Below are 23,493 nucleotides of genomic sequence, written 5' to 3' on the forward strand. Positions count from 1 at the left end.
TTATTAGAATTAGCTTCATTTCTGCAGGAAACACAGGCATGGGAGGTGGGGGTGGTGGTGGTAGAGTGTAGCCAGAAAAGAAAACAAAGAACAGAAAAGGAAATAGAAACGAAAGGAAAGAGCATGTTTAGCACTATGAATGGGTTGGAATAGATGTCTATGATCCGCAAAGAACAAACAAACCAAAAACCCTAAAATCAAAAGACAAAGAAAGAGAAAGGTGTCCAACACAGCATGTGCTGTGTGCTTTATGCATAAAGTCTTAGGTAATCCTCCCAGATGACTGGTGTTCTTATCCCCATTTTGCAGATGAAGAAACTGAGGTTCAGGGGTGAGAAGCCCTCTGCCCCATAGTTTGGCAGCTGCAAGCCAAAATTATTTCTGTTTGGCTCAAAGCCCAGGATTCTTTCTACAACACCCTGTCTTAATATTCACTAATGGAGTCTAAGTGGGACGAAAAGAGGAAGCCTAAATAACCAGGCTGGTTTTATTTTCACTCAAGAATATGAGAAATCTGTAGCCTAGACACTCTTCTTCCTCCTTGGTCTTCATGGCCAAGTGGGAAATTCTGTGTCAAGATAAAGGGAAGAGCACTGGGCATGCATCCCATCTTCTTACGTCCGCCCCTCTCTCCACAGAACCTTAGAGCTCATAACCCCTCATTGTGAAAACAAGAGACGTGAAGTCCACAAGTGGAAGGCTGTTTACCCAAGCTAGGAAATTGGGCAGTAGCCAGAGCTACCTCCATCCCTGAGAGGCACCATTTTACTAGGACTCTGTGCCTTTTTAGGGGGAACAAATTGCTTTATTGTCTTCAGTGAGGTTTTTGTACCTAGAGTACATGTTAACATCCATGCCAGAAATCCACCTATCATGGTCACCTCATTCAGGCACTGACAACTGTCTCAGAATTCTCCTTGATCACATCTGGTGCTGCTCGGTGGGGATCTCTCTAACCTAGATGTTCATCCCCTTTCACTTTCCCATGAAGGCGCCATGCACCCCAGCCATGGTGTGTAGCGTCTGGTCCCCATAGAGCTTCTCCTGCCTGGGCTCTGAGGCTCCCCACACTTCTCAGCCAGTTGATTCTTACTCATCTTTTAAAACCGAGTTCCAGTTCTGTCTCCTTTAGTGCATCTTGCCAGCTGGCCCTGTTAGGTGGCCTGTCTCCTGGCTCTCACGGTCTCTGTGCTTACTTCTCTCACAATATTTACCATATTGGACTATAACTACTGGCTTACTTGCCTCTCTGTCCCTTGACAGAAAGTAGAAACGTCTTCCTGGAGAGAGCAGAACAGTAGCAGTAACTCTTGAGACAGGGAGAGTCTTGAGGATGGGGACTGTATCTTGTTTGGCTTCTAATCCTAGCCCCAAACATGGTTACTGGCAGATAACATATTTATTGAATGTTTGTGGAATAAGGAATGGATGAGTAAGCCTGTAACTCAATACGAGAAAGCTAAGTGTTATTAGGGCCTTTCCATTCTGTGGTCCTTTGAGTCAAGGGCAAAAGCTTTGCTGGATCCAGTTGCTGCCGGAAATGTGTCACACGTCTGAAGTGAACCACATCCAGCTAAGACCACAAATGTCAGCCACTGGGATCTCTAGCCCTTGAATCCATTTTATCCTTAGATTCCCTAAACCACTGCCAGATTCATTGTTACTATTCTGTCCTCGCCAGGAAGATGTTAAGAACAAAATGCCAAGAAAAAGGTGATGTGAGTACTGAAAACCAAGGAGAGCTCACTTTCCACGTGGGGCCCAGGGCCCGTGGCTTCTCTGTGAACCTCCTTTGCGTGCAGCGAAAAATTTCCCAGCTGCAGCCTATCGTCCCGTGATTAGACGCTGGGGCTCTGCAGGTAAGAGAAGAACAATTCTAAGGGTAATTGAACACTCCACGAGTTTTCACAGCGGATCGGCACTGAGCCATTTAGCCCAGGTATTTCTGTGATTGCGATGCTGAGAAAATATACACTGTTAAATGGTTCTCAAATCAGTCTTTCATCTGGGCAAAACAGGACTTGGTATTTGCAGTCTAGGTCATAAAAGCAAGTGGTTTGGGAACAATAGTTGCTTAGAGACTAGAAGAAAAAGTTTTAGCTTGGAAATTTGAGTTCTTAAATTCTAGGCATTGGAAGATTTCAAGGAGTAGAAAATACACAAATATCTTTGAGCTCAACCCCGTTATTTGGTAAATCCTGTCTACATCGTTTGGGGCAGAGCCGGCTGCAGCCCATGCTTGTAATAGGTATTATTGCCATTTTACTCTTGGGGGAACTAAGACTTGTGGTTACCTAGCTTAAAAGGGGGTGATGGTGGAAAGCAGATTTGGGTCACCTGATTTCAAGTCCCACGTCCTTTCCAGGCATTTGCTACTTTGGTTATTCTTGGGTTTGTCTTGACTTCTTCTGAGAGCTTGCAATTCGTGAGAAATGTCACTGGCTGCAGCAGCTCCCGGCTCACACACACAGGCATGAAGGCTCTGACCCGACGAAAGAGGGTCTCTGCCCAGCCCTTGGTTGACTTGATGGGGGCAGAAGGGGGCCTTCACACCACAGCAAAGGTGTCTCCACCACCCCAGCTGGAGGCTCCCACCAGTTCTTTCTTGAGAAAGAGCATGAATTTGGTATCAAAACCTCTTGTCATGGTTTGGTGGAGGGAACCACAGTACAAATGCATTAAAAAAAATCTATCCTATGAAATTCACCTACTTTATGTGTACAATTCAATGATTTTTATTATGTATGCTATACCTTAATAAAGTTGTTAAAATATTATTTAAAAAATTTATACTATATACAGTTCTCATTCCAGATAATAGGTCCTTTGTAACTCAATGAACTTATTGATCAGTTTAATGAGCTCCTGACTTAACAAATCCCTCTGTGGGTTTTTAGAGATAGATACCTGGGTAGGACAGGGTTAACGGAGCATTAGCTCCAAGACTCAGAGTGTGCAAAATCAGAGAAGAAGCCCCCTCACAGCAGGTTCCTTTAATAAGGCTTTGCTCATTTCTTCTTTCAACAAATATTTGTTGAGCATCTCATCAGTGCCTCTGGGCAACATAACACAGAAGTCAGAGTAAGAGTTCTGGGGTCTGATTGCCTGGGTTCAAATGTCGGCCCCTAACCTCATAGTTATGTGAACTTAGGGAAGGTCAGCACACATTTCTAAGCCTCGGGTTCCTCGTCTATAAATCAGGTGTAGCACCGGTGTCTACTTCATTGGATACTTGAGAGGACTAAATAAGATGGTGCCTGACACATGATAAGCACTCAATGAATTTTAGATACTATTATTTTAAGTGTCAGGCACACAGTGATAAAATACTTAGAAAAATTGTGCCCTGACCTCTAGGGACTCTCAGGTTAGAGTGGGAAATAGGCAAATGAACAAGCAATTCCAATTCCGTGTGAAAGCGCTGTGTTGTGGAAACTCCAGCTGCTGCAGAAGGGGAACCCAATCCTAGGAAGCCTGCAGAACCCCAAGTCAGGACGGCGAGGGCTAGACTTAAAGGATGAGAAGGTAGACAGTGTGTGAAATGTTACACTTAGCAAGATGTGTGTTTAACTTGAAACACTGAGATGTTCCTAAGACATGAATTCCTGTGAAATGTGAATGTCCCAGTGATTGCAGCCACCTAGCGTTCTGGAGTGCTTTCTCTCTTCATCCCCAGGTGGAAAAGTAAATAGTCCGAGTAGTTTAGGTTTATCTTGTTTAAACAATCCAGAGCACTAGAGCTGGAGAGACATCAGTAAATGCTGGAGCAGGTAAGCACTAATGTACCGTGCTGGACCCTAATCTCAAGACATGTTCAGTAATAGATGTTCCATGAAGAGAAGCAACCTAGTGTCAAGTGGTTTTGTTTAACCCATTGGATATCAGTCACAGCAGGCATACTTTTTGCAGGACTTCTCAGTACCTCTAATATGCTAATAAGCATCATGAAACTCAAGAGAGAGAGTTTGTCCTGCTCCCCATATTATTTGGTTATGAAACAACTTGTATTATTTTCTTGCGAAATCTTGGTGAATAGTGTATAGAGGAACACACACTGGGAAATGGTGACTCCATTCAAACTCCTTGTGTTAGGGTTGAGGAAGCTGCCCTATGGAGGGGAAGTGACCAGCCCACCACCTCCAACCCAGCTGGTGGCAAGCCCTGGCTGGACTCAAGTCTGCCTTGGTTTCACATCACTGATTACAGGGCAAAGAGTCCGCGATGTCTTTCTTGGTAGTTTCCAAGAAGAACGAATTGTGGTAGTTTTACTGGGCAATAGAATAATAACCATCATAACATTGTGAATGTGAACGAGTCTTCCATCCCCAAAGCCCCAGGCACACCAGTACACAGCAGCATTATGCTCCAAGATGCCTTTGACATGAAGATCTCCTGCGTGTGGAGCCGTAAAACCACTCAAGACTTAACAGAGCGCTCAACCGGGCCCTGGGGACGGCTGACAGGATATGAGGATTGCTATTTCAGGGAAACATTAACCGTGTAATTGAAAGCGAGCTGTCCTCCACTGGAGGGAGGCGGTCCGCATGTAAAGGGAGAGGGTGGAGGAAACGTGACAGGCTGACACCACTGTGAGGTTGTTTAACAGTTTGTGTTTGCTTTTCTCGCTGCTTCTACACTGAGCTCCATTCTTCCGGGCTCCTCTCTCTCCTTCCAGCTGACGGTTCCCTTTAGACCCAGTGAGGTCATTTATGAACTTTGGAAAAGAAGAGTGCCAGGCATTTATTGTACTAAGGGTGTGTGTGTGTGTGTGTGCACGTGGGCCTGTGCTTGTGCATCAGAGAACAGAAAGAGAGACAGAGTGACAGAGAGAGGAAGAGTGACAGAGAGAGAGACAGACAGACAGAAAGAGAGGCACCTAAACCAAGCCTTTTCCTTTTGTTGACTCTGTACCAAGTCTGTTACCGTTCAAACTCCCATGACAGATCAGAGGGCTACCATGGTGTAGGGGAGATGGTTCCAATCTTGGGGGAGAAGGGATCATCTAGACCAGGAAAGGAAGCCAACATTTGTGACTTACTCTGTACCAGGCACATTCATTTCAGCTGCCCAGTTATTAACCTTCATGAATGTATTTGGGCGTGGGAATGAGTATTGTCATCTTCCAGCTGTAGTGGCTGAATTTTGGGGGACGTCCGTGTCTGTCCATTCTGGCTGGTAGTTGGTGGTGCTGGCTTCACACCCGGGTCTTTCTGCCCTGCAGTTCGTGCCTTTTCCACTGGGCGGTCTTGGATCCTCTGGGGCCAGCTCTGCCTCCTTCCCTGCAGAGTCCTGGGGAAGTTGCCTCAGAGCCCCAGGTCTCAGTTTCTATGTCTATAAAATGAAGATTTCTCTGAGATCAATGGTCTGATTAATTTTTTTTATCTCCAAGGGGCATAGATTTTGGACAGAAAGTTCCTGCCTCCACCTTCCTGTTTCTCGCTCATTCTCTCCTATTTGCTCTTTTTATTTCCTCGATCTGGAAAGCCCATCTTCGTTTCCTCTGATTCTCCGGAATGGCCTTTATTTTATTTGCACAGAATTCTTTTGTGCCGCTCCAACAAGTGGACCTGTCAGCCCCTCCCCCTTCTCCCTCCCCTTTCCCTTTTTTAAATTTGGTTTTCAAGTTTATATTTACATATCATTTTAATTACAAAAATAATATGTGGACATTGTAGAAAATTGAGAAAATGAATACAAGGAAAAACCAGAAAATAAAGACCATGCAGTACAAATGGACATATTCTGGTTTTTAGCACATACCAATAAATGATAATTTTTTTTGTAAAAAAAAAATGTGCATAATTAAATATACCTCAATGAAATCATTTTGATGGCTGCGTAACATTGCAGAATATGGCTCTTAAACCGTATTTTAACAATTTCCCAAATTCATGGTTACAGGTGTGTGCTTTCATTACATGTCTGGGCTCGAATCCTGGTTCTGCCACTCCTACCCGTGTGTTTTTTGAGCAGGCTGCTTGGCCTCTCTGTGCCTCAGTTTCCTCACCTCCACCACCAGGAGAGCTTTGAGCCATGTTTCTTCCATAGAACTAGCACTCAAGCCCAGTTCTCACGATTTCTCATTTACTCCTGCTGGGTAAACTTCACCCAACCTGCTCCTGGATAGGCAGAGATGTCAGAGACATGTCCGAGACAGCTTTTCCTTCCTCTCTAAGGGCTTAAACTTTTTTTTAACCTCAAAGTCTTTGGCTGGAGGTTGATATCCACAGAGGATGGGTTTGTTTTGTTGGTGACGACTATGACTTTTACAGGGACCAGGAGCAGCCACAGGATTGTGGAGCTGGGTGCGGCCCAAGGCATCCAATGCAATTACCTCCTTTAAGCAGAAGAGGAAGCTCGTCACACCCGCCTCTAAGCCTGGTCTTGCCGACAGGGCCCTGTGAGCTCCTGGTGTTTTGGGACTTCGGAGCCTGGGAGAGATGAGAATCCTCTTCTAACCTGACACTTCCTCCCTGTGCTCTGGCTTTTGGAGGAAAAGTCATTAACCAGGTAAACTTCTGTATAGTTACCCATTTAATAACACCTACATAGTTTGCCATTTAGTAACATACAGTATTATATTGATTCATTTATTCAGATAAGATTACTGCTTGGGTCTGGGTAGGAGATGTAGCAGATGCTGTTGGTCCCCCCAACGAATCCTCTTTACCGGGCCAGCGCACCCCTCCTCCTGCCACTGGAGGTGACTGCTAACAGTTCATATCGGCACCCTTTTCGGGAGGACTGCCTTTGACCCACAGGACCCACCTGGCCTGGTGATGCCTGAGAGGTTGGATTTCCCACTCTGACCCCCACGAGCATCCTGAGCCACTGACTGACTCAGCCCCTTGCCTCTGGGCTGAACAACCTCTGTGACACAACTCATGATCGACAGCCCCCTGTGGTCTCTGGCCAGGCCACCTGTAACTCTCCTTCCCTCTCCTGGTTTCCTCCCTCCCCTGCAGGGCACCTCAGCCAGCCCTCCTTCCCTGAGTGCTTGCACAAGAATCCTCATCTCAGGCTCTCCTTCTAGAGAAACTGACGTGTGGCACAAGGTTTCTCAGACAATGAGATGGATTAAGCAGCCCACTGTCTCTCACTTGGATAACAGCCTCTTGGCTGGCATTCCCACACCCCCTCTTTCTTGTCCCCCTCCAATCTGTTTCCAGAAAGCAGCCCACAGAAACTTTTCAATATATATCTGTTTATGTTAATCCTAAGTGTGAAAACTTTCCGTGTCTTCCTCTTGCTCTGGGATAAACCACACGGACCTACATGGTTGTGGACGGCCTTCCCAGGTTTACCCCAATCTTTCTCCCTAACTCAGGCCATACTGAACTTTCATTTCCTTAGAAAGGGCTTAACCCTTCAAATTCAAGGTCTTTCTCCATGTGGTTCCCTCAGATGGGAAGTTTATTTATTTTTTTCACTCTTTGCTTAGTTTTCCAGTTGTCCTTCAGATTTCAATTCTAACTCAGATGACATCAATGCCCCATCTCATAAGTCATCCCTGGACTTATCATAGTTTGCATATATTTAATTGTGAAATTATTTATTTTTTTCCCTCTGAATTAATGTTAAGTTTCTAAAAGGCAGGGTCTCTCAGTTGCTCACCAGCATATGAGAGCCCCTAGGAAGATGCCCGGGACATAGCAGAATGGAGCAGTGGACAAAACCTTGAGGAGCAGAGGGACTTTGGAGGCAGGTGGAGATGGGCTCAACTCCTCACTCTCTGGGACACACTATATGGTCTTGGCCTCTGTCTCCTCATCCTTAAGGGAAGACTACAGTGCCTGCCTCCCTCACAGGCTTGTGCGAAGGGCAGTGCTCAATTACTAACGGTTATTACTAACCACTGCTAACCTGGCCCGGGCTTTAAGGAAGAGGGATGAGGTAGGCTCAGCTTCCCAAAACTTACTACAATCTGAGATGCAAGGCAATGAAGTGTTCACTTGGGGGCCCCCTGATGTTCATCTGTCCCAGGAAACGGAAGCGGACAGAGACCCAGCAGGGTTGAAGAGGTGCTAACATCTCTCAGGGCTGTGAGGGGGGATGCCCAGGCCTAGGAAACCTCAACTCAGGGTTTAGAGTTTCAGCCAAGCTCTGGGAGTTTTCACCTTTACCTGTGACGAGAACTCCCCCACCTCCCCCAACCCCAGGCCAGCGTCGCACAAGCCTAAGTAGGTTTCTAGGCAACGTCTTCCAAATGGTAGAGCTTGTGGGGTCAGGTAACATGGTGGTGAGTGGGCAGCGGCTCCCACCCCTGGCTACGTGTTGGGAAGGCCTTTTATAAATAGACGGTCTCAGTCTCTCTCAAGATTTACAGAATTAGAGCCTCCATGAGGAGGGCCAAGGAACCTACTTTTTTTAATGCTTCAGAAATACTTCACAAAAATTTTGAAAGTAAAAAAGCCTCACCTAGTGCTTCTGATGCTGCCAGCTGAGCCCAGTTCATGCATCGTGTTTAGGAATTGCTGCACCACAAGACCTCTGAGGGCCGAGGAGTCAGAAATACCGAAAGATTGATGATAATTAAAGGATGCTCCAGAGAACAGCCTCCCTGTGCTCCACTCCAGGATCAGATTATTTTCTATGAAAATACCTCAGCGTGTGGGCACTGATTAAATGTTGTACATCTGAGTTGAATTGGATTTGTTTTCCATTCATTTTGCTCCTGGGCCTGCTGATGTCTTTCGAGCAAGTTTGCCTTTATATAGTAAGGTTGACAACTTACTGTGACACATGTTCGTCCCCATTTGGACTTGGAGACCATTCTGTGAGATAAGCAGGGAGAGGCTCTCATGACCCTTATTATACGGAGAAGAAACGGAGATCCTGGAGTTCCAGGCACCCACTCAAGCTCTCACAGGTGGCACGTGGCAGATCTGGGATTCCAGCCACATCTGCTTATCCAGGTATATCCCTCCTCTCGTCTCACTCTACACTGAGCCCTACGCTATGTGTTGTGGATTCAGAGATCACGGAGACAATCTCTCGCGATAGACTGAACTCTAGGAAAGGAAGAGCCAATAAAATTAATTATAGCAACATGGTGGGAGTGGGGAGGTTTATCTTCCTTTCCGCCATTGCACCTCACTCCTATTCCCTACCCACACAGTCTCAGAGGTGGTGGTGAGCACCCCTCTTTCTCATTCATACATTCATCTATTTATCCATCCTTTCATTCATTTATGAATTCACACACTTCTTTAGTAATTACATCAATAAATTATCATTTATGGGGTATCTACCACAAGCCAGGCAGTTTGTTTGTTCTGTGTATGCCATAGTAGGCAGCCCCTCAAAATAGGTAAGCAGAATTGAGGGTGAAGTTTACCTCTATGCACATTTATCTTCATGCACATTTGCTGAATGAATAAATAAATGGACAGGCAAGTGAATTAGGGTTGTAATAAAGATATTTACAGAAAGTACAGAAGAAAACACAAAATAAGATGCCCTCTTCCCCCTACCATGCCACACCACATCCCCATACCATACCACAGTGGTGCCATATGCCACAGCCACTTTAGCGAATCAGCGTTCCCCGAGCCAGTCTCACTTCCCATCATTCATCATGAAAGCCTTCTCTTCGGCCCTCCATTTCCCTCCTGCTCTTCCTGATGTCTAGCTATTCCCGGGTCAACCTGATGAGGTCAGCTCCTGAAGAACTCTACAGGATATAAGTACCGTCTGAGTGACCCCTGCCTGGAGCATATTGATTGAAAAGCATTTCCAAGCTGCCTAAGGTACGCGTCCTCTCTCATAAGAGCCGAACACTCCAGCTGCCTTCCATAGGAAATCACGTAATTGTGTTCTGTTCTAGGATGGGCAGCAGTGGGTAAAGCAGAAGGCTGGAAACTAGAGACAGGTGGGAGAGGAGATAGCCATTGCCTCTGCCTCAGATACTCAGATGAAGAAAAAGGAAATGAAATGGCTGGAGAGGAAAGATCACAATTACAGGGAGCAGGAAATTATTCAGATCATTGTGTTGCCTGAAAATAAGATGAGAACACAGTTTATATCCATATATCTGTGTCTATATCTACATCATCTCTATCTCTATCTAGATATATCTATATAGATAGATAGTTCTATATCTATTTATCTATCTGGAATAGTCAAATCCTTGAGGTAAAACAAAAAACAATCCTTGGGGTAAAAAAAAAAAAGATTTGTTAACATCACATGACAGTTTCCATGATCTTTAATTACATGTCTAATATGAATTCACTCCAGCTGCATCACCAAGTAACAGCATTAGAGGAGAAGAAGGGAAATGGAAAAGTGGAAGGGGAAATAGTGCAAGTACAGTGTCTGGCAGTTGGAAAGTTTCCTGTCTCTTTGCATTCTCAAAGCCACTCTGTGACATAGGAATTATTTCTACTTTTTAGTGAAGCTCAAACAGCAAAAGGGTTTTCCCAATTGTCCTTCAGCTGTCACATGGCTAATGGACAATGGAGTTAGGATTCAAATGTGTCTGCTTCTGAGGTCTTTTTATTTGAACCCTTAGCCTCTTTTTCTGAATAGAGGGCTCAATAGGTATGTCACCTGATCCACAGAGTGAGTTGCAATATTAAGTGGTGGATGAAGGCATGGACAGCCCTTGCAGAGGGTGGCCACTTGATATCCCCACCTGGATGCCTGAGAGCATCTAAAATTAAAATATCCAAAATGTAACTTTTATCTTTCCAATCTCCATCTCCTCAGGCTTCCTTGGCTCTGTAAATGGCACCTTCCTTCACTGATTTGTGCAATAGAGGAGTCCAGGAGTCATCCTTGACCATCCATTGCCCCCAGACTAAAGCCATCACCAATCTTGGAGAGTTTCCCTCCAAACTACCTCTTAGATCTGTTCTCTTCTCTCCATCTGACCTCCACCACACCCCCGTCATCTTTGCTGGTCTCCCGGTCTGTGAAGTGTACAGACGATATCCTTAGCCCTTATCAGGGCTCTGTGTAAAGAAATAGAAAAGAATAAGATGGGGAAATTTTGCCCTGGCAATCTGCATGGCATTTCATACATATTGTAACATACATCTTTCACTTAGCATATCTGACCTTTGTGTGACTATTTGTGGAATATTTGTTTCCTCCACTGTATTATAGCACTGTGAGGACAGGGAGCTGCTGTCTTTGTGTATCATGTATCCCTGCGGTTAGCTCAGGGTCTGACAATCACTTTCCTCTTCTCTTGATAAATGCTGTCGGTGCACACTGACCACACTTTTCAAACACAACAGATTCACTGTTTGCCTTCCAGAATGTTCCTACTATTGAAGGAGTCATGCCACATAAACCAAGTGACATTCATCACTTCTATTCACTTTTCATATAAAAATTCTCTTTTTATTTCCACCACTTTAAATGCTCTCACTACTTTTGCATCACCTATCGTGAACTAATTAATGTTTTTAAAATACCTCAAACGTAGGCCCAAATAAGCAAATACAGCTAGGCCACTCACAACAGATGCATTTTTAATCTGGAAGTTATTTTCATTTATAGAATTAAAGCTAAGTTAAAAGTTCTTTAGTTGAGGCATGCACATTCTCTCAGGTCAAGAGCATTATCTCTGGGTTGTTCATTACGGTTCCATCCTCATCATCATCTTTGTTAATGGGCTGTGCCTTTCTCAGAGCATCTGATGAATGTTAGAGTTTACTGAGCAGTTATTATGTCCCAGATGGTGTGTTAACACTCCATCCACATTCTCTCATCTAATTCTCACTCCTTTTATGGGAAGTTCGACTGCGATTGCAGTTTGCAGGTGAGGGAAATGAGATAAGTAATTTGATGGAGATGGCACACCTAAGCCAGGAATTTCTGACCCTAGAACTAATGCTCTTTCCTCTGGACCACAGTGCCTTCTTGGATGTCTGCAAGTTCTCCAAAGACAAAGAACTCTGTCATCTTTCTATTCCATGATTTTATCACTGCTACACACTATACTGAACAGCAGGAATGTAAGTGGGCAACAACATTCACATACAAGAAGTAGACAGAATCCACCCCATAATGGTAATAGGATTGGCAATCACAATATAGGAAGTGCTAGATATTTGTATGCACGTTCACATACGTGTTTCATTTGCTTCCTGTGTCAGCCCTTTGAGGTTGGCTTTGATGGGACAGGTTAAATAATGTTGGGTGTGCTGACACGTAAAGATGGGAGCTATGTGTTGGGCTTACATATTCCCATTAATACTTAGGACAAGTGAGGTTAGAATGAGAACTCCCATTTTACGGACAAGCAAAATGAGACCTAGAGTGGTTAAGTCACCTTTCTGGGTCACACAGGTAGAGCTGGCTCCAGACTGAGGTCTCCCCCTGAGCCCTGCCCTTAATCGTGGGGTGCACTCCCTCTCCTTGACCAGCACCTGCTTCTTGAAGGTGCCAGAGATCAGAGAAGGGGGATGAAAGCCACAAGGCCTTCAGGGAAGGCCTCTGAGAAAAGAGGGGACACTGAGGAGAGACTAAGGAAGACTGAGTATTTGTCTTGAAAAAGTGGTTCACAGAAAGCCTCAGCTATAAAAGGAAACACTGAGGCAGTCACTTTGGGAGGTGTCATACAAGTTATCCTGGGTCAGCAGGCGGGCCCAGGGACCCCACTGTTTCCCGGCCAGCTTGCTCGGCCCTTTGTAACCTGGGGAATGAAGCTGAAGTTAATTAGTTCTATTTACTGCGTTTGCTGTCATCTCTCCTGCAACTCAAGCTTCACGCTTTCTACCTCTCCACACTTGATCTCAAGGAAGAGAAAAGAATGCTGCAGCCCAGATTCTGCCTACTGGGCTTACGCGGCTCTCCCAAAGATGGTGCATTTTTAGCGCTAATTACTTTATGTACTTGCAGTTGCCCACTGCTTCTTGGAGGCCCCTCTGCGTTTCCAGCTTTCCCAGTCAGGCTTTGGTATTTTGAAATACCCGTCACTGTTCAGCCTTCTGAAGCTCTTTTGCTTCCTTCCAGTGCAGAGCTCCGGAAGACAATTTGACTTTTCGCTTCAGGCTCATTCAGATTAGTGAATGTCAGTAGAGATGAGGAAGGATCCGAGAATCTAATTGCTGGAAGGAACTCTGGTAAAATGTGCAGTTGGACTGGGTGTTCTTCAGGGAAGAATAAATTCCTTTTGTGGCTTAAGTTGGTTTGGCTGGGTTTTTATTCCCACCTTAAAGATGAAGAAACTGAAAATCTTATAGGTTAAATACCCTGCAAAAGTCACATGACTAGGAGGTGACAGGATTGGAGTTCAAAGGAATACCTATCTCCAAAGGTCATGTTCTTTCGTCTGGACTAGGCTGCTCTGCACAGCATCAGGCACTGTGAGATGCTGCTAGAGAGATGCAAAGGGTATAAGACATGGTCCCTGCACACCAAGTGGGAGAGAGAGATGTGCAAACCACTTACTCCTGTGCTGGAACAAGTGGATGACATGTGATCCATGAGAACACAGAGGTGAGAGGGAGTAATTCTGTTCAAGGGCACCTGGGGAGACTTCTCCAGCAGTGATGTGGGTTGAATTGTGTCCTCCAAAAAGATATGTTGAAATTCTAACTCCTGGTAACTGTGATCCAGATAAGGTCATTATTTGGAAATAAAGTCTTTGCAAGTATAATTAAGATGTAAGTTGAGTTCACACTAGACTAGGGTGGGCCCTTAATCCAATATGCCTAATGTCCTTATAAGAAGAGAAGAGACACAGAGACAGACGCACAGAGAGAAGAACACCATGTGAAGACACAGACACACAGAGGGAAGATGGCCATGTAATGATGGAGGCAGAGATTAGAGTGATGAAGCTACAAGTCAAGAAATGCCAAGAATTGCCAGCAACCACCAGAAACCAGGAGACAGGGCATGGCCCTTCCGACAACCTTGCTGTCAGACTGCTGGCCTCAAGAACTGTGAAAGGATAAATTTCTGTTGCTTTAAGCCATCCAAATTTGTGGTAATTTGTGACAGCAGCCCTAGGAAACTGATGCAAGCAGATACCACTTCAGTGGACCTTGGGGCCTGAGTGGTGTTGGGAAGAGGGGAGGGGAAGGAAGGAGGATATGGCAGGAGGGGACAGCAGCATGCCAAGGCATGGAGACAGCTTCCCTATTGTGCGTTGGGGGTGTGTCTGGAGCTTGGGTGTGCAGGCAGGAGACTGCAGACCATAAGGCTGAAGTGCTAGATTGGGACTGAATTTTGAAGGGTGGGGTTTATTTGGTAACCTTGCAATTAGGTGGGGCCATGCAACTGTTCTGGACAATGGGGTGCGAGCAAAAGAGAAATGTGTCATCACCACCCAGCTCTCTCTCCTCCGGTCCCAGCCACCTGCTCCAGGTGGTGAAGCTACAGGTCTGAGGCTGACTCCCTGAACCCCTGTGCGTGAGGGATCTGCCATGGAGAACTGCTGGACTCACAAGCTTTGTGTGAACAAAATAATAAATCTTTATGTGGTAGCAACTCATCTTTCTGGGGTTTGTTTGTTACTGTAAGAAACTAACAAATACAGATTTCAGATGTTTTGGGGCAAAACATCAGAATTACACATATGCTCTACCTCTCCAAAAGACCCTGGAACATGTCAATCGTTCCGCTTTTACCGCCTACTCCCGTCCACAGGCCCTTAAATATATTAAGCACTTATCAAATTAGCCAGAGAATTAAAGCTGGAATGAGCTCAGGGTTCAATTCCCTCGTTTTACCTCAGCTCCCACTGTGGGCCAGTGGCAGGGTCGTGTCAAGGCACCAGTCTCCTGGGCTGAGCGCTCGAGGGCCCCTTGTTCTCTGCACTGCAGCCCGTCGTCCAGCCTGTTTGTACCCACTACATGTGCCCATGAGACCACCATGTGTACAGAGACTACATGTGCACAGAGACGATACCGGACCATATTGACAGCTGCTTCCCTTACATGAGGGTTCGTAACCACTCAGAAAACCTTTTCACTATTAAATGTGGCTTATCTGTAGGGTGACCATGTAATAAATTGTATAAATCCAGATGTTTTGGAGAGTGAAAGGGGGCACTATTCATAATTACTCTGGGAAAGCAGTGCTAGTTTGGACTGTCTTGGGCAAATTGGGGTGCATGGTCACCCTGGTTTTGGTGAAAAGCAGGTAATACAATGCAATGGAATTCAGGACTGAGGAGTCCAGGTACTAGTGGGCGTGACTTGGCTGTATTAATTATAGACTCTGTGAACTTGAACAAACTCCTGCCCGAGGTTCCAATTGATCATCTGTAAATTGGGAAGAATGATTAATCCACACAACAGCTTTGTGAAAATGTGTGTGAAAGTGGCATATTCCTTGTAAAAAGCTGTAATGCTTTAATTTATTATTATCATCCTTTCTGTGGACATTGGTGTCATTAATGATTGCCATTCCTTGGAGAATTAAAGCTGGGGCTCTCCACCTGTGCTGCTTGCTAGACCCATCTGGGAAGATTTGTCAAATAAATGCTGTGTTCGTTTGCCTGGACTGCTATAACAGAACCACAGGTCGAGTGGCTTAAACAACTTATTTTCTCACAGTTTGGAGGCCAGAAGTCCGAGATCAAAGTGTTGGCAGGGTTCTTTCTTCTGAGCTCTCTCTCCTTGGCTTGTACATGGCTGTCTTTTCCCTCTGTCTTTGCATCGTCTTCCTTCTGTACATCTGTGTCGAAATTTCCCCTTTTTATAAGGACACCAGTCATATTGGATTAGGGCTCACTCTATTGACTTCATTTTGCCTTAATTACCTCTTTAAAGGCCCTGTCTCCAAATCAAGTTACATTCTGAGGTGCTGGGGGTTAGAATTTCAACATATGAATTTGGAAAGGGGACACAATTCAGCCTATCATAGATGCCTTTCCCCACCCCCAGAAATGCTGATATATTTCAAGGCTAAAACCCATTTTATTGAAGGAATTTCAAGAACATTCTTGATCTGGTGAGTTAGAGATGTTTCTGGCCGATGCAAAGCATAGTCTAAACATCAAATTTCAGGTCCTTTCTTGCACTGCTGAGTGAGGCTGCATGAAACTGATTGCCTGTCTCTGAGCCTTTTACCTCGCCAGCCCTCTCCTGCTGGAGATGGGAAACGGTTTGGACAGAATGCCTTAGCACTGACACAATGAATAACACCTTGTCAGTGGCTTGGCTCATTGTGCAAGCACTTTCTCTGCTCAGGCAGTGCCTCACTCGCCTTAGGGCTTGCACGTGCCCTGCTGGGCTGGGTGGGTGGGGGCTGCCTGTAGCTCCCTAGCTTAGGAGCCAGCTCATGGCCTGAGATGTCCCTGTGAGATCTTAGTGGTATCTCCTCTGAGACTCAGTTTCTTCATCAATAAGATGAGAAAAGACTTTCTGCACCATGTAACTTACAAAGTTGTCATGGAGAACACATGGGACCATGGATTTGTAGCTTCTAGATCTGCACTGTCCAATACAGACGCCACATGCTCATATGGCTACTTAAATTTAAATTAAAATTAACTAAAAATAAAAATATAAAAACTCAGTTCCTCAGTTACACTAGTCACATATTAAGTTCTCAGTATCCACATGTGGTGAATGGCTACCGTATTGGCTAGTCCGGATTTAGATCACTTCCACTATCGCAGACAGTTCTCTTGGATGGTGCCTCTCTAGCTGCTTTACATATCGTGCCTCATGAAGGATGTTGTTACCACTCCACAGGTGAAACATTTGAGGAGCAGCGATGTCAAGTTCTTCTGTGTCACACATAAAGTGGAATAACTGGGACTCAACTCCAGAACTGCCCAGTGTCTCAAGTCTGGCTTGTGTTTCGCTACACACACTACCTCCTATCTTCTGCTTAATGGATTATTTTTCTTCAGTCGGTAGAGTCAACAACAGTGTAGTCTAACTTGAAGGCAATGAGTAAGGTTTTGGCTTCTGGAACCTCTGCCAAGGAGGTTATCCAAGGCATTGTTGCATTGGGCAGGGGACTGGACTAAAAATTTTGAAGAAGTCTTAAGGGTCTCTCTCTGTTTCTCTTTCTTTCTCTGTTATACACACACACACACACACACACACACACACACACACACTCCTCATGTTTTTCCTCTTTTGCTAACTGCTGTGCAAATTTAAACAAGCTGCATAAACCTTCTTCGCTTCCACTCTCTGAATAAAATAGGGATCCTATTGCTGGGCTCTTAGTTCATATCAGGAGACTTAAGAAGCAGACTATGCAGAGCTGTACACTACGAACTGTTACTGTGGTTCTTACTCTTCCGTCATCGCGCTTCTGCCTTCACCCAAGCGCTGCAGGCTTCTGCATCCCTGCCCGGGAACTGTCCTTGTAGCAAGAACTATAAACAGCAATGTGAAACCTACTTACAGGCAGATGAAAAGCAGATTCTTGAAGCCAGCAGGGAGTGCTCGCCTAGGAGCCTGTGCTTCAAGCTTCAGAGGCAGACCCATGCTACAGCTGGAAGTGAAGCCACAGCTAAGAGCCGCTCATGGCAGCTGCCTCTGGAAGCTTGCCCACCCTCCAACCTCTGAGCATGTCAGTATTCTTTTTCATGTAAAAAAAAATCAAGTTTTAGATCAGAATGTATGATTTTTGCCTTGGGTGTTTTCAAGCTATAGAGGAATAAGATTGCACCTTCAAGTCTGATTTAGACCTCTAAATAGAGAGGAATTGGCTTCCTGTGGGACAGCGAGGGTGGGAATCGAGGAGCTTTGCTGGGGTGTGTGTGGCGGGCTCACTGAGTGGGGTTTCACAGGCCCCTGGGGGTGGAGGACAAGCATGGGGGCGTGGATAGTTGAAATGTCATTACTGAAGTTATGCTGCTTGGAGCAGAAGACTTAGGGGAGGCAGAGAGACAGCCAGGTGGTTCTCACCTCTGCTCCTCTGTGAATCTGGGTCACAGATTCAGTCTGCGTCTGCGCTAAGGGCTCAGCATGACTTCATCAGGAAACAAGAATCCACATGGAGTAGAAGGTAAACTGCAGGTACCATCCTCACTCCAATGGATTCCCCCATAGCCCCGGGGATAGAGTCCAGACTATGCCAAGACTCTCTGTAGTGGATGCTGTGATGTGCCGCCCAGATTCCCCAGCTGCTGGGCATGCTGCTGTAGACAACTGTCAGACCTCTTCATCTGAATGAATGAATAAGTGAACGAAGAAATGAATAACAAAGTGCATCCTTCAAATACATCGTCCATTAATTTGGCATTCTCAAGAATGCAACTATAGTAACCAATACATAAGAAACAATTTTTTAAGTTAATTTTGGAAACAAAGTCAACATAAATAAGAGTAAAAATAAACAAATCTGACATAGGTACAGCCCTTTACCATTTTCAGCTTACACTGCCATTTGCATTCTGACTTCATGTCCAGTGCCACCTGGCATATGTCCCAGAGTTGCTCTGTAACACGTAGAGATGGCCAAGACACTGCACTTGCCCCCAGGGAGCTTCTGATTGAAATGCAGAGGCAAAATGAACAAATGCAAAGTGAGGCTGAACACATACAGAGAGGACGTTCAGTGAGGTCTGAAAGCATAAGGGACACGTTTTTGTCGGAGGGTCATTTGATTTACATCCTAAAGGTGAACCAGTTGGGGAGGAGAGGTCATTCCAGCGAGAGTGGGCTACCAGGACAGACGTGGGAAGACAAGAATGAGGGCAAGACAGGCAGCATGGATATTGGAAAGGAAAACCAGGTCATCTGACTTTGCTAGTGTGAGTCCTGGTACTGCCACTGGTGGGACCTGCATGAACTTGGGTATGTCATGGAATCTTTGAGCTACAGTTTCCCATCTATTTAGCAGAAAAGGAAAAATAAATAAAACAAAGCTAAAAACAAGACCCAACCTATCTCACTGGGCTGCAGTGTCATTTAATATCTGGGTGGCTCGGGGAAGGTTGCCTAATTTCTTTAACCTCAGTTGCCTCAATTCTAAAATGAGAATAATTGTATTTGCCCTGATATTCGCATAGAGATCCTGGGAAGGCTAAGTAAAACAGGGGACATTGAAGGACATTTAAAATGTTAAATGTTTTCATAAGTCATGATTTAAAAAATTTTATTTTAGGGCCGGCCCCGTGGCTTAGCGGTTAAGTGCACACTCTCCGCTACTGGCGGCCCGGGTTCAGATCCCGGGCGCGCATTGACGCACTGCTTCTCCGGCCATGCTGAGGTCGCGTCCCACATACAGCAACTAGAAGGATGTGCAACTATGACACACAACTATCTACTGGGGCTTTGGGGAAAAAAAAAACAAAAAGGAGGAGGATTGGCAGTAGATGTTAGCTCAGAGCCGGTCTTCCTCAGCAAAAAGAGGAAGATTAGCACAGATGTTAGCTCAGGGCTGATCTTCCTCACACACAGACAAAAAAATTTATTTTAGTATGTATATGGTAAATCCATGTTGATGGATGACTGATGATCTATCTGGCACAAAACAGGCTATATGCACACACACACGTGTAGATAGACAGACAGACACACAGACACAATGCTTAAAATTGGCTGGTCCAACTTTAGGATGTAAATTTTCTGGATCTTGGGTGTTATGTGACCCTTGCCTCATGGTCTTCCTTGCTGATTGTACTTCTAACTCATGTCGCCTGGAGAAGAATGGATCTTCCTGAAAGAGGCAAATGCCTCTTCATTTTTCTCCCCCCTGGGATGGCTACAGAGGGAGGAGCTCAGACATCTTCATAGTCATGAGATTCCATCTTCAGGTTCCCTTCATCTTTCAATCAATTGCTCTAGCAGTGACCCCATCAACGAATGCCATCCAATGCCTCCTCTGAGCCAGGGTCTGTGCTGTATGCTGGGACTCAGCAGTGACCCAGAGAGACGTAGTCCTTGCCCTAATGGCGCCTACCATCCAGAAGCAAGAATACAGCCTCTCATGGTGGCCTATAGTGGCTGATTTTCTTTCTCTTACCTATTTCTGCCATCTCAGAATTTCCTGCTGCCACTAGGATGGGACACACTAGGAAAAGATGCGCTGCCACAGGCAGGCATCTAATAATAGAGGATAGTCACAGGGTGGAGCTGTGGGGGGCTAACTAGTACCCTACAACCTCGAAAGTCCACCACTTTCTAATATGCCCCCAACTAGCATTCAAAATTAGGTCATAACATTCCACAGTAACAACACAGTTGTAAACTCTCTGTGTCCCAAAGGAATGTCCAAATGTCCCAGGGGGATAGTCCCCCATGACAACTCTGGGCATCAACACATCAAATATCCCGTGGTTCCTCAGTTCTCTGATGCTCTTCTGTTGTTTACAACTGTAGTTCCCTAGATCATTGTACACGGAAATCCCTTTATTTCTGTTGTCAACCTCGATGAGCTTGGCTACGTACAGCAGGCCTGAAACTGGGTTTGAGTGATGAGAAAGCAGTCATTTTGAGTTGCTGCCGAGGCATTTAACAGTATGACAACCTGCTCACATTCAGAGCCTGGACATTTGGATAAGGACCTGAGCTTAGGTTGCCCTCCACAGTTCCCACCTTGCTTTTCCTGGGGCACCTTTTAAAATAACCACTTAAAGTTGAGCCAGTGAAAAGTTAATGACTTCCACCCCAAGCACTTTAAAAGCAGTAGGTGCTTGCTACCCTGCTCTCTATCTCCTGCTTGCGCATGACCTGGGGCAGAGGACTGCCCTTCCCCTGACTTATTGCACCCCCACTTCCGGGATCTGTACCTAGTAAACCTTGTGACTTTACTTCCTTTGTTTGAGTGTGTTGAAACTGCACCTTCAATCAAATCGACCCCTGGGGTTGTCACTTCCTCAAAGTGGGAGCTCGGTTGCTGAGGGAGCTACCTGCTGACCCCATGTGGGTGGCTTGTGCCTCTTCATTCAGCAGTCATAATCTGCATATTCTTTTTTTTTCTTTTGTTGAGGATGGTTACCCCTGAGCTAACATCTGTTGCCAATGTTCCTCTTTTTGCTGAGGAAGATTGGCCTTGAACTAACATTCATGCCCATTTTCCTCTATTTTATACGTGGGATGCTGCCACAGCGTGGCTTGACACGAGCGGTGCGTAGGTCCATGCCCAGGATCCGAATCCGCGAACCCTGGGCGTCCCAAACAGAGTGCGCAAATTTAACCACTAAGCCACTCGGCCCCCTAATCTGCATATTCTTAACAAACCAGCTCCAGGATTTCCAAGGCAGTTTGGAAGAAGGAACTGGAGAAGGTCAAAGTGCTTTGCACAATATAGAGATGAATTTGGGCAACATAAGAGCAAGAGAGTGAGAAGGATACCCAGTGGAGGGCAGAGCGGGGAGCCAGGAGGACGTGAAGAAGCTGAGCAACAGGAAGGGTGGGGCTGCCGGGGAAGGTGGCCCCAGAGTGGATGTCTATTGTGAGCGCTAAGTTGTGTGTGGTGTAGAGTAGGATGTACGCATTCTCTTTTACTCCTAAATCTTCAGGCGCAAGCTCTGCTTCACGCGCCAGGCTAGTCGTGGTGGGTGCTATGGTGAGAAGTGGGGAAAAAAGAGCTGAGAGACAGCTGAGAGTGTCAGGATGATAATTGCTCATATTTACTTATGTGCCCTCATATTAGCTTCATACTGTGCTTTCTGGGTGTCAGCTTCTACCACGTGACGTGTATTAACTCAGTTAAACCTCATAACTCAATGATAGGATGCTGTTATTGTCTCCATTTTACAGATGAGGAGACTGAGGCACAGTGAGGTTTAATCATTTGATATTTTTTCATAATGGATTTTTCGCATTAATTTTGATTTTTTAAAAAACATTGCATAAAACCATATTCACCTTGAATACTCAGTTTTTTGGTGCCCCCTAAATTTCGTTCCCAATGTGAATGCCCCACCTGCCTCACCCTGGTCTCCATTCTGAGTCTCCACTACATTCTGGGCTGCAGAGTATAGACTGCCTGAGCTCAAACCTGGGCTCCGCCTCCTACTAGCAGGGGGACCTTATACAAATTTCAAAATAAAGACAGAATCAGCATTTCTAATTTTCCTTTTCCCACTGGCTCCAAAGTGGCTCAGCACAATGCTAAGTGCAGCTAGATTTTCCTGCTGCTTCTTAATTCTTGTTCTCCACTCTGAACCAGAGATAGCTCTGAGAGGATACTTATGCTGGGATGCGTAAAATTCTTAGGTAGGGCTTTAAACTTCTATAAAGCATGAATGGAGTGTTCGTGCCAATCCCTGCTAGCTGCCAAGGGTTAGAAGATCCCAGCTGACAGCTGAGTAGCCGTCCTGTCTCCCCGCCTTTGCACATACTGTTTGCTCTGCCTGTGATGCCTAAATTAAATCTTTTTTAAAAAAAACATTATTTGATTTCAGTAAGAACGTGATATCTACACTTGACAAATTTTTAAATACTCAATACAGTATTGTTGACTATAGGTACAATGTTGTACAGCAGATCTCTAGAACTTATTCATCTTGTTTAACTGAAACTTTACGCCCATTGATACCATCTCTCTATTTTCCTCTCCCCCCAGCCCCTGGCAACCACCATTCTACTCTTTGATTCTATGAATTTGACTATTTTAGATACTTTCAGTATGTCTTTCTGTGACTGGCTTATTCACTTAGCATAACGTCCTCAAGGTTCATTTACGTTGTTGCAAAGTGCAAAATTTCCTTCTCTTTCAAGGCTGGATCATATTTTCTTGTATGTATGTACCACATTTTCTTTATCGATTTACCCATCAATGGACATTTAGGTTGTGTCCACATCTTGGCTATTGTGATTAATGCTGCAAGTCCTTGGGCCATAAAAGGGAGTGGGATGAATGGTGAAACAAGAAACTTCCTCCAAAAGACCTTCCCTGATCCCCCTTCTCTCTGGGTTCCCGCTCCAGCCAGAGGTAGGTGGCCTTCTCTGTGACACCAAGTATCCTATGCTGTCCTTTGTCACAGCATTGGTTGCCTCTAACAGCTAATGTTGTGGTGTGAAGACACAACTACAGCGATGATTGACAATGTGTTCATGTCACTGTCTCGAGTGTCTAGTTAGCACCCAGCCTATAACAGAGGGTTCACTAAGTGCCTGCAAAGTGAATAAATGTGATTCAAGGGAACTTTTAACTCCATTGTTCTAAGATTCCATATGCCTCTTCAAATATCAATTCCTCTCCTTTCTGAGGGTAAGAACCGTATAAATCAGAAAGGTTAAGTAGAAGTGACATGAGTGCCTAAGTCAGAGACACTTGAATTTGCATACTTAACTGTCTAACTCTGGAGACAATAATACATTTAATCCTTAGGATGATCTGATAACACAATGTAGGTACCAGGTACATATTGGGTACTTAAAAATGGCACACGTGCAAACGTACGTATTTTGGTTGCATGTATAGATATCCTTTTTGAAATTTTCAAATTCTAATTGCATTTCTGCTAACTTTAAGGCTACTCTTAAACAAAACACAACTGAAAGTGAATTACAGGCCTAACTTTGCAAGGTTAAGGTTTATTTTTAAACTTAGAGAGCTTTGGAAAAGACACTCTATGTCACTTATGTGTCAGCTCAGAAAATAGACCCAAAA

The 23,493-nt window shown here is 45.0% G+C and overlaps 1 protein-coding gene across 1 annotated transcript in view; it reads right to left on the reverse strand.

Moving 5' to 3' along the window:
• Positions 1-17,228, reverse strand: part of CLNK (cytokine dependent hematopoietic cell linker) — a 114,295-nt gene extending 97,067 nt beyond the window's left edge. The window contains exon 1 of the mRNA XM_087434742.1: positions 17,218-17,228. Within this exon, the coding sequence (XP_087290868.1) occupies positions 17,218-17,228 (11 nt within the window). The remainder of the gene's footprint in view (positions 1-17,217) is intronic.
• Positions 17,229-23,493: the final 6,265 nt, after the last annotated feature.

Source organism: Ceratotherium simum, chromosome 8, assembly GCF_057802395.1.
Source record: "Ceratotherium simum simum isolate JZ-2026a chromosome 8, ASM5780239v1, whole genome shotgun sequence".
In the NCBI taxonomy this organism is placed as follows: Eukaryota; Metazoa; Chordata; class Mammalia; order Perissodactyla; family Rhinocerotidae; genus Ceratotherium; species Ceratotherium simum.